The sequence below is a fragment of the Gopherus flavomarginatus genome, chromosome 17 (assembly GCF_025201925.1).
Source record: "Gopherus flavomarginatus isolate rGopFla2 chromosome 17, rGopFla2.mat.asm, whole genome shotgun sequence".
Lineage (NCBI taxonomy): Eukaryota > Metazoa > Chordata > Testudines > Testudinidae > Gopherus > Gopherus flavomarginatus.
The window spans coordinates 13,177,590-13,189,587 of NC_066633.1; the positions used below are offsets into that span (position 1 = coordinate 13,177,590).

Genomic DNA, 11,998 nt, shown 5'->3' on the forward strand with positions numbered 1-11,998 from the left:
TCCTTCGTCTCAGCTTACAGAGCGGTGATGGACCATTTGGGATGGGTGAAGCCTTTCTCTGTGTGTTTGAATCAATTCTGCAATTGGAAACATTTGCTCCCTTGTTTCTCGTACTAGTGTTGACATTTAATTTTATCGGGGAGACAGTGAGGAGGCAGATGTCTGAAACAGAGGGACATACTCTTCCCCACAAAAAAGTGCATTTAGCCCTTGGGAGGGACCTTGGATCACAGAGCATTGTACATGATAATCCCAGTCAAAGCAGCAGTGCTGGTACCTGTACTCACAAGTGGGAAACGAAAGTGCTGGGAGTGAGATGGTATAGGGGGTGGGCGTGGGAATGCGTTTCATGGCAATGAGAACCATGTTAGGGGAACCCGAGTGTGTGAGCTCTTTCTCCTCTCCTGATACAGGAGGTTTCAAGGAGAGGAAGAGGGGGACTTAAACCAAGATATGTGGATGCTTTTCCTACCCAGCTTGGCTACTGCTTCCGGTACCAGTGGCCAGCTGTGTAGTAGTATGAGAACAAGTGTTTGGGAGGTGGGTTTTGCTTATGAGCACGCTTATCACCCCACAATTAACTTCAAGTGCCCAGGGCACTTTCCAAGCTATAGAGCCCACGTTACAACTTCACATTCCCAAAAGGAAGCTCTGTAGGACTGGGTCCTCCCCCAGGTATAGTCACCCTGTGCATACTTCTGACATCTGGAATGAGCCACGAGTGCATTGGTAAGGAAACTTTTTAGGAAGAAGCTGGGCTGGAACCAAGGTTATTTCACTGTTGGATCCTTGATCTCAGAGGAATGGAAAGAAATGGAATGGTAAAATAAATGATAACCAGAAACTTCCCATCTGTGGGTGTAAGGAAGTCCCTCTCCTATGATGATGTCCTGTTTCCAATGGGTGCTGATTGTGCATGTCAGAGGCTACCTGGCCCTCTTCTGTTGCAACACCTTGTTTCTGATGGGTGTTCATGGTGTATGTCAAAACTTCCCAGCCCCCTATCCTGTGATAACATCATGTCTCTGATGGGTGGTGATGGCATATGTTAGAGGCTGCCTGGTCCTTCTCCTGTTATAATGCCTTGACTCTCTGGGGGCGGCTTGTTCAGAGAGAGAGACAGAAGCAGTTATTTGACAGGTTCTGTATCCAGCCCAGGACAGGAACAGGAATGGATGAGTCCGAAGAGGATACAGCTCGGTTTTTATTGATACTTTGGTGTGAAAATGATGTTACCTTCTCAATGTCTCTGCCCTGGCCCTTCCTCTGCCCCTTAATGCTGCTCCCACAGGGACCCGGCCACGTGTGCCTTGCTGTCCCCTTCCAGGGGTTTGCAGTACCATTGGTAGTGCCTGTGGATATCTGCATGCTTCAGTTGTGTAGTTTTGGCTCTTGCTTCTTGTGTTGCTGCCTCCCCACATGACATTCCTTTTCTGGTCATTTTTTATATATTTCCCACATTTCTCTCTCTTTCTCCATCTCCCTTTCACACCTTGTGCTTCATTTCCTCACTCATGAAAAATATTCTATATACCCTGGCCATCCTGGTAGGATCCCCCAAACAGCCTGAAATGAGCTGAGCTCCTGCCTCTAGGGAAATTCTTTGCCCCTCTGCCCCAGCCTACATTGCAACCCCTGTCCCATTTGTAACAAGCTTTTATAGATTATTTCCTCTATGTGGAGCAGAGAGGTTCTGAACAAAACAACATTGGACTAGAGGAAGGAAACTTGAAATGTCTAACTAAACAGGTCACTCTCCCTGGCCCTAGGGGGGGAAATGGTTCAGTGCTGACTCATTGCCATGGTTTGGATGGGAATGGGGTGGTTCCAAAGTGTGTGGTGAAGCAATGCTCACTCACGCTCTCGCTCTCAATCTCTCTCCCCCACTCCTCCATCCTTCCAGCTGTTCATAGACTCCTCCCATGGCCTTATACCCTGTTTGCCATTCAGGTTTCTCCATTCACCAGGGAACTCAGATGGCAACCTTTCTCTCTCTTCTGTATATAGAATAAGAAAGTTCCCTGCTGGCACCTGGGCTTGGGTCTTTCTGCCATGGGTGAACGGGTACCATCTCCATTGTTGCTTTTCTTTTAATACCCATCTTTCCCTCACTGGATGGATTACACTGGATGCCATATGAGTATGAAGTGGAACTTGTTACCTTTACAGCATGAGTGGGCCTTGTTGTGGGAGTTGGTACAGGGAGAAAATGGGATCTGACATGTATGCTTGCGTGTATTTGTGCATGTGTACATGTGCTTGCATGGATGTGTGTGCATATACCTGCTGTATGTATGTTTGTGTTCATCTCCATCTGGTTTGTATGAACATCTGGATTCAAGGTTGGTGATGTTGGAGTGTTCTCTGCTCCATATACCCACAGACATATACAGACACTCACTCATGCAGGTGCTGTCTTGCACAAATACCTCACAGTTCATTTTCTTGAACAGGAAGTCTTCAAAGAAGCAGGATCCTTTCCCTTCGATTATGTCCCTGGCCGGGGAGCTTCAGCAGTTGGTTCTTCAGTCTCCTGTATAGGTCCATACTCGCCAGCTACATGTACCCTTGGGAACTATTTCTCTAAATACTGTACATTAGAAACAACTCATAAGCCTCTGCCCATGCAATGAAGGCCATGTGCTCTGAGCATCTATGATCTGTGCACAAAATTCTCATTTGTGGAAAATGGGTCTTGTCAAACAAATATGATTTCATTTCTTGGTGAGATAAGTTTGGCTTATGCAGCATGAGATTTTGATTATAAAACTAGCACTGTATTATATCAATAAAGCACATGCTAGATGGATAAGAACTGGCTAATGGACAGATTTCAAAAAGTTGTCAAGGAGAATCATCGTCAAATAGAGCTGCCTTTCTAGAAGATGTGCATTAGTTGAACAGAAGTTATTGAGATCAGTACAAAGGTAACTGGATGAAATTCTATGGCTTGAGTTATATAGGAGGTCAGACTAGATGATCAAATGGTCTCTTCTGGCCTTAAAATCTATTAAGCTATGTCCTTGTTTCCTCCTCTCCTGACTGGTACTCAAGACCCAGAACTGCACTTTATGCCTTCCTGATTTCCACTTCTCATGGCCTTTGTTTCTTTTGATTAAATGTGTTAAATTAGTTAGTGTTGCAATATCACTAGAAAGCCTGGATCTCCAGTCAAATATGGCATGACATCCAGCCAGCCCAATCCTGAGACCTGTGCCTGCTAGCATGTTTGTTTAAGCACATGTGAATGTACTTTAATGCACTTGGGCACTTGTATCAGTATGTGAGCATGTTCCAATGTGTCTTGAGTCTGAGTGTTGATTCAGCTTTGTGTGTGTGTGCGTATAAGAGCCTATTTGTGTGTCCATGTGAATATGCTAGTGAGTATGTGAATGCAGCTGTGTGTGTGTGTGCGTGTACATCACAGTGTACTTATGGGTTTGTATGCCTCTTTGTGTGCACATGTGAGGGTCATATGCTCCTATATAGATGTGTGCACATCTTTATTACATGTGCAGAAATGTGTGTATAGCTATGCATGCACTCTTGTTTAGGTGTGTATGTTTAATTCTGTTGGCATGTATGCATCTGTATGGACAGGTGTGTCCGTAAGTGTGGGATGTGCACTTTCCTGTGTAGGGGTGGCTGTGAATGTGTAGGGTGTGCTCCTGTAAACAGAGTGTCTGTTTATTCTCTGTATGTGTGTTTCACCTTCCTGACTGTCTCTGTGGCCTCTGCTTTGAACTGTCTGAACTGCCATGTTGATTTCATGTTGTCTTTCAGAATCACTATCAGTGACCCCTGAGGACTGGCAGCCACGGTATGTTCTGCACTCTCTCCCTGCGATGCATGAGTCAGCGTGTCTCCCCTCCTCCATTCCCATCACTCTGCTGCTCACCTCTCCTACCTGATACTTTACTTGTACCAGATCCCCTTGTCCAAACAACCCACAAAGGGAGGAGTCTTAACAGAACACTGGACAATCAGGGAGCAGCTGCTTGGAGCTGCAGGAGGAGGGAAGGCTGGGAGAAGCCTCAGGAACTGTTTTAAAAAAATGGAAAATTATCAGAGAAGAAAACCTCACCCTTGAGTGTATGGGTTCAGAGTGAGGAGAGAGAAAGAGAGAGAGAGAGGCGAGAGCATGGGAGATAGGGTGGGAGCCGTGTCTCTCTCAACCTGTTTAATCCTGCACTGACAGGGAGATGGACTGAATGAACTGTAGGTCTTTTCCATCTCTCTGTCTGCTCTAATGGCCTCTCCAGAGACTGTGATGGGGAACTGTGGATTGAGACTCTTGTTTTACATTTCAGCATGTCTGCCCAAAGTAGTCCCTGCATCTTCATCTAGTTTCCATGGAAGAGAGGGCAAGGTTCTGGGACATTACCATCAGTGACTTCTGTCCTCCCAAATATGGAGTAACCCTGCCCTTAATTGCTCCCCCATTCACCCGTTTCATCTGATCCCAGTTAGAGATAAACATCCTTTTTCTTCTTGATCCCCTAGCCTACATGTTCTCCTGTTTTGCCATCCAAATGTCCCCTCTCTCTTCCCATGGAAAAGGGGGTGTATGCAACAATCCATGTTCCACCTTCACCACTGTGCTCCAGGGCCTCTGTCTGTCTTTCCTTCTCTCTTTTGCTCTCCCCCTGCACTTTGCAGCAGCATATTTGCTGAACACCAGATTAGCAAGGTGGCCCAGCACCAGGTATATAGTGTACTGTGCTGGCCTTATGCTCAGGGGCTGAACTTTCCATCTGAGTAAATACTAAGGAGGGAGGATGTAACTTGAAGGATGTTGACCTGAATGGAATCTACCTGTCCCTGAGATCCACTGGCCCTTATTGATGAGAGAAAGGGAGAGAGGGTAGAGTGGAGCAGCTTTGGGACATTATGGGGTGGGACAGATATGTTTGGTGAGGCCCACTCTTGTCCTTATATGCGATATCTTTTTATATGATGGGCCTGATTCTGAGAGGTGTTGAGCTACTGCAGCTCCTATTGAATTCATTGGGCCTGATCATGCAAGGCACAGAGCACCTTCAGCTACCACTGAGGTAAAAGGGAATTGCAGGTGCTCAGTGCCTCTCTGGGTCAAGCCCTCAGAGTTTACAATCAGCTCCTGTCTCATAGTGAATGGTGACTGTGTTACTGCTGCATATAGCTGGGCAGAGGGCTGAAATGTGCTGCAACACAGAGAACCAACACAGTGACTGTTCAGTGGTAAATGTTTTGCTTCAGGAGCTTCAGCTCTTATCCTCAGCCCTCCTCACTGATGAATCAGTACAGACATGTCAGAGCAACAGCTTTCCCCAGTCACTGCCTGCTGCAGCCACCTTTAGAAGCCCTAGCAGAAATGTCCATCCTGGAGAGGGTCTCAGATAGGAGGGTTGAGTGTTGTCTGTGCTTGGTTCTGGGACTCGCTGTTATGAGGCTTTCTCTGCCCTTGGTCTGGTTCATAAAGAGCACCAAGGAAATCAGAGCTAATGTAGGATGGTGGTGGTGTTAGGGGGTAACCCTCTTGATCCTGACTATAGATAGCAGCAACTTTTTGCAGTCAGGAAAATAAATCCAAGTGTTTCCCCTCTCAGCCTGATTTTTGTGATGTCCTCAAAATGATAAGGATCTAGGCTTGAATAGGGTTTAAAAGGCAAAGTGCAAAGCAACCAAAATGATTGTTTGGTTTATGCCTCCTCTTGCTCATTTTAGGGCTAAATTCCACTCCCATAGTAGCCAGTGGAAATTTTGTCAGTGGATACCAAGGGAGCACAATTTAGTGGTGTATAATGACAGACTCATGAAGGTCTCTGCTGTTCCCAACCCCCAGCACTTGATTGCTCTCTTGTTCCTGAAGACATTGGCAATGGGGAGAGGCCCTTGTTGGGAGGCAGTTTTCAGCCTCTGATGATGTCAGCATCCAGATCCTTTAAAGGTCTCACCAAAGTCCTCTAGGAAAGAGGAGCGAAGTCAAGATCTGCGAAAAAGTAAAACAAAACAAGCAGAGAGCAACAACCAGACCCTCCATGAGGCCATCTTTGTACATCGTACACAATCAGCAAAGAACACAAGCGTATTTTTTATATGTTCTTTGCCGTCACCCTTTCAATTATGTGTACTCTGGTAGGGTTGTATGGCCCATCTGGGCCAGAGTGTCTTGTATCATTTGCTCTCCAATGATTTCAATCCCTCTTTCCTGTCTATATCTGGTAAGAACAGCAAGAGAATCTAAGCGTATGAGATGCAAATTGACCTCTGAGCTTTAGAAAAGATGCCCTTTAGAGTATGGGTGGCATGGTGCAATAGTACCTAGTTAAGGATTTGCTCTGGATCCCATTAAAGTCAATGGGACTCTTTCCATTGACTTCAGTGGGCTTTGAGTAAGGCCTTAGGTGAGCAACTATAGCAGGTAACACACAGGTCTTCAGTGCATCAAGAAGGCCCATACCCCACACCCTCACCTCCCCAAGGGATGGCCCTTCTCTGACTCAGTTTCCTCCTCTGTATAAAGGTATCAATTTAACTACCTTGCAGGGGTATTGAATTATTCTCAGGTTAACTCAGTCCCTTCATTTATATTGCTTTACTTGAAGAACAACTTGTGCATGACAGCCTGGGAAGTGATGGCTTCTCTCACATTATAGATGGATTTGCGGAGTCAAAGAAAAACCACAATGTTCAGCAATTTCTTTAAAAAAAAGCTTCAAGTGGTACAGTAAGCCTGACCTACACCTAAAAATTAGATCGACCTATGTTGCTTAGGGCTGTGAAAAATGTCATGCCCTGAGAGACGTAATTATGTCAACCTAACCCTCACTGTAGACAAAGCTAGGTCAACAGAAGAATTCTTCTTAATCCACCTCACTGAGAAGTGGCAGCTATTTACATTAATGGAAAAACCCCTTCCATTGATGTAGGAAGCATCTACCTTATAGCAGCACAGCTGCAATGCCATAGCAATGCCGCTGCAGTCAGTGTAGTGTAGTCATGGCCTAACATTGCCCCAGGCAGGAAACAGAGGGTCAAATTTAGCCCTGCTGTACGTGGTTGTAATGCCCTGGGCTTCACTGGAGATGTCTGTTTACACCAGGGCTGAATTTGGCATTATGTCTGATCATTAGGAATGAAAGTTTCTGGTTCTACTTACTGCTTATTTAAACTGTAGAAATTCACACCCGTATAAAGAACAGGAGTACGTGTGGTACCTTAGAGACTAACAGATTTATTTGAGCATAAGCTTTGGTGGGCTACAGCCCACTTCATCGGATGCATGCTTGGCTGCATGCAGCATGCATCCAATGAAGTGGGCTGTAGCCCACCAAAGCTTATGCTCAAATAAATTTGTTAGTCTCATGCAGCATGCATCTGATGAAGTGGGCTGTAGCCCACCAAAGCTTATGCTCAAATAAATTTGTTAGTCTCTAAGGCGCCACAAGTACTCCTGTTCTTTTTGCAGATACAGACTAACATGGCTGCTACTCTGACACCCGTATAACTACATCAATGTAGCTACAATAGTTCAACACTGAATAAACACTTATTGCAGTTTGTACCTGTACAAAACAGGGCTTGCAACGATTTAGAGCATGCAAAAAACCTGTGTACAGAGAGGGCCTTAGTTTCAGTAGCCAGGTTCTGTTTCATAAATGGATCACAGGGAATCCAGATTCACATCAATGTAACACTATCATAGTGCAAATTCAGTGAGATTTCCTTGTGTGTGTTACCAATACAAACGCTGACTATTAAAACATACAAAAAGATATCAATCTCATTTACTCTCAACCACATCCTATTCGTTTGCTCTTTGCATTTCATTCATCTTGGACAATGAAACTAGTCTTGCCCTGTGCTGATTAGTTTCATTTTCCAGATCTCATGCACTAAAAGGATGCTGTTGGGTTTGGGTTGCAGACATTGCAGGGGCAGCATTTAAATGAAAATATACAAACAGTTTTCATTCACAGAGAAAAGTCTATCCATTTCTATGTTTAGATTATGCACAATCTTCCTTCTTTCCTTGTAGCCTATATTTTCAAGCTGACGTCCTCTTCATTTAGCCAGATGAGAGAAAAGGACTGTGGCCCCTACAGGAAGCCAATCTCGTAATGCTGAAGTTGGTGCCTTCTTAGACCAAATTGTTGCCCATTCAACTTATTGAAACACTTTCAGCATAGAAACGCTGGAACAATATTAAGAAATCAGGTCACAAATAGCAAGGGCCAAATTCCCTTTATTAAAGTCAATGGGAGTCATGTTTGTTGGGTCCCAGGACTATACGAACAAAAGGATCAAATTTAGTTTGGTAGCTAATCTCAAAGATGATCCTAGCCGTTGAGAACTGAACTCTACAGACTGTCACCTGCCTTGGTGCACGGGAAGGGCAGGGCGCTTCTCCAAATCAGCCAGCAGCCTCTGTGACAGCGCCTCCCAGAGGACACTGTCCACACTGTGTGATTGACGTTCACTTGCTTGGTATAGTAGCGTCACTGTTATCGTGTCCATGCTTCTCGACTCTCATTCTGGTGCCAGTGCAGTCGCTGGCAATTAGCCTTTGTGCTTTGAGATTCCCAGCTGGAAGGGGATAATAGCTGTGCAGTTAATTCTTCCTCATTATTATTAGGGATCCACAGTGACCAGAGGAGCCAGTGTTTAGCTGATTTTAAAATTGCAAGACTTCTCCATGGACTCCTGCTCATGCTGTGGGTAGCCTGTTTCCCCAAACTGAGGTCCCCTTTCTTTGGTGCTGCCCACTGGCTCCAATGAGGTGGAGAAGCATGTGTGATTGTGACTGTGACTGCCATGCTAACCACGGTGTGTGTTCTCTTCTCGTTTTTGTTTTCTTCTGCTTTTTCACAGCAGGAAGGGCCCTGCCTCACCTACTCGACCCACCATAATCCGACCAGCTGAACCGTCCCTCTTAGATTTATAACCCAAGGCCTGTAGACAGCTGGTGATGAGCGCCGTACCCGCGGCTTCTCTGCCCCACACCACCCTCCACAGGCACATTCACTCCTCATCCATCCCACCCCTTCACCTTCCACTGCCCCCTCCTGGTGTGTTGTAAAATGCAAGCTAGTGATTGAGGTCCTCTTCGTCTTCTCTTGTGCGTTCTGTATTGCTTTGTGAGCATAGAGTAGTCCCCATTCAGTGGCATGGGACCTTGAAGGACACAGGCTCCTTGGAGTGATCAGCTGCGGGGGCATCTTTAACCCCAAATGGAAGCTGCCCAGCCAAATGCTCCACCTGGCTGATCTAGCCTGAACAATGTGTCCTGCCTGCATTGGCTAGTTGTAGTGTCTCAACACCTTGAACTAATCTGTAGCTCTGTAGCTATTTTCTTATGTTGTAGTTAAGAAGACAAAGCGCAACTCAGAAGAATAATAAGTGATACTGTCAAAATGTGAGACATTATTGGTAACAGAGGTGAAATGTCCAGCGTATGGGTTTGAATTAAGGTGCAATCATTCATATATTGTTGGGAACAATGCAATCAACCTCACTTCAAAGCGAGGCAGGGAGATCAAGATGAGGGGAGCTTTACTGAGCAGTGTAATCCTTCTAGAATGAAGTCTGAGATAGCACATATACACACACCTCAGAGTGCATGGAGCAGATGGATCTACCTGCCCTCAGCTCTCCATAGTAGCTGAGGAAATACTGCTGATGGAGAGCCACTGGCCTCTGCCAGCAGCTGTGTCACATCACTGCCTGCAACTGACTTTCCAGAAACTGAGGGGGAATAGGTATGATGCTCCCCCTTTGCAAATGGACAAGCAGAAGTTTTCAGGGAGTTCGCTAAGTAATGTTTTATTGCAAATATCTCTACTTCAAATAAGCACATTTCTTGTTCAGTATATTTTTGGATAGCGTGGTGATTATGGTAACCTTTTCTTCTTGCATGTGGATGGTACGTTTCAGGAAACTTGTAATCACTGCAGACGACTCATCTTCTTAACAATTTGGGTATTTTGTTTTAATGTTGTATATGTAAAAAGGAAAGAAAAAAAAAGTGTTAAGAAGTTGATTGAGCCTGTGCACCTCAGATGTTTTGGCTCTGCTGAAGCAAAAAAGGAGCATTCACTCTCCAGGCTTTAAACCAGCCCTGATTCAGATTTAAGTTCTCTTATTCCAGTACTGTTGGTTTTGATTTCTGTTGTGGATCCACTTTGCCTGAGGTTCTGATGCCAGTTCCTTTCTGTGTTTTAATTATTGTTTTAATGCTTTTTCCCCCCCTCCCTCTTTCCCTTTCTTTTCCTTCTTTTTCTTTTGTCTCTCTTTAAATTCCAGCAGGCCAGGCAAGGCCAGTCCCTCCCGCCCAGAGAGTCCAAAACCACCATTTGAAATGTAGCCTTGCTCCCTCTGAGAATCTTTGCCTGCCTCTTAGCTGTTCTGTCCTGGAATGGTCTGACTCATCTCACACATGGCTTGTTCTGTTGTAGTTTGTGACATACACATATCAGATGTGACTCTAGTGAAATTGTTTTTTTCCTCCCAGTTGCTTAAAGGAATTAAAACAAGTATATTGTAGTAATGAGAAACATATCCTATTATATAAATATCTATAAATATATATATATATATAAAATCAAATTATATATATGTCGGATGTTTTAAGCCATTTGTGCTTCTATGTGGACTTTAGCAAATACTTACATAGGAATATATATATTCCACACCCACAAACCCAACGAATTAACCGAATCCTGACATGGAGTTTTTGAGCTGATTGTTAAATTCTCGGCTGTGTACAGTTGCGTTATTGTATTGCCCGACTTGTGGGTGAACCATCTCAGTGCTGGTAGTAGCTGTGATGCAGTTTGTGATCTACCTGTCACTCTTGCTTATTGGTTGAAATAAACTATAATTTCTGTATAATGATGGGCTCCACAAGTAGAATAAAACACACTCTCTGGGCGTGAACAGGCTTTGTTTAATTTTAATTTAACCTTTCATCTCAAAGAGCTTTACAAACTACACACACACAGCATCACTCAGATGCTACCACCTGGGGGGTGGGGGGGAAAGGTGTGGCACCAAGCTACACAAAGAAAGTGTCAAGAACACTGAAGCAAGTCCTCTTCACAAGAAAATAAAGCAGAGGCATTCATTTAATGCCCAGGCATGCAGCGTACATTTTTAAGAACACCACACCCTGAACTGCCTGTTCTTAAAGTGGCCTCTGCCTAGTCCCACTTGTAAGATATAATGGCCTGGCGCGGAGCTGCAGAATTTTTCTAGTGAGCAGTGTCTGTTAGGGCCAGTTGTCCGATTCTGAGGGAGTGTCCCTAACTGCCTTTCAGTTCCTTTTTAATCATTGAAGGTGCAGTGGCCTTGATGCTGTCCTCATTGTTTTCCTTTTAATACTGCCCTTTGGGGCGCTTTTTTAACAGGTTAGATTAGCAGAGTGGACTGTTTCTTCAGTTTGAAGAATAAAGAAGAAATGGTACCATCCGGCACAGATATCCTGGATGACTTGCAGGAGCCTAACACACCTCTACTGATGCAGGCGGCTTCTTAGGCCCAGTCAGCTACATCTGGCACTGGGTAAGGCCAGCATGGACTGCAGACATCAACTAGCGCTTAAGTGGCATTGTGCCCCACTTAAGTGACATCCATTTCCCCAACTTTGTCTGGGTAAGCCCAGCACCAAGGTTCTGGTGCCAGCAGGCACCTGATGACAGGCCGTGCTGAGGTTCCCACTCTCCTCTGTTTCAATCTAATTTGGTGCCAAGATTCTGGCACTGTCAACATGGTGCTGAGGTCCCTGTGTCTCTTTAGGTCAGCACTGAGGTCCCAGATCTGATGATGTAGTGCCATGGGCCCAGGATTTTTCCAGGCTGATCTATTTGGTGCTGAAGTCCCAGCACCACAGATGTAGTGCTGCCGTCCCCAGCTCCTTCAAGGTCAACAGATTCAGTATTGAGGCCCCAGCCTGATTGATATGTCAAAATCCCCAAATCCCCACTAAGGATTCTAGGTCCCCAGAATCAGCCTGTTCAGC

General features: G+C 45.1%; 1 protein-coding gene across 4 annotated transcripts in view; it reads left to right on the top strand.

Annotated features, from left to right (window-relative positions):
* The window catches only part of DNM1 (dynamin 1), a 112,191-nt gene extending 101,319 nt beyond the window's left edge, over positions 1 to 10,872 (top strand). For 3 of the 4 annotated variants that reach the window (XM_050927095.1, XM_050927097.1, XM_050927098.1), the window contains one exon: positions 8,854 to 10,872. In XM_050927095.1, coding sequence (XP_050783052.1) covers positions 8,854 to 8,926 — 73 coding nt within the window. In that variant the 3' untranslated portion in view covers positions 8,927 to 10,872. Of the gene's footprint in view, positions 1 to 3,783; positions 3,821 to 8,853 lie in introns of all 4 variants that reach the window. The other variant, XM_050927099.1, reaches the window with a different exon arrangement.
* Positions 10,873 to 11,998: the final 1,126 nt, after the last annotated feature.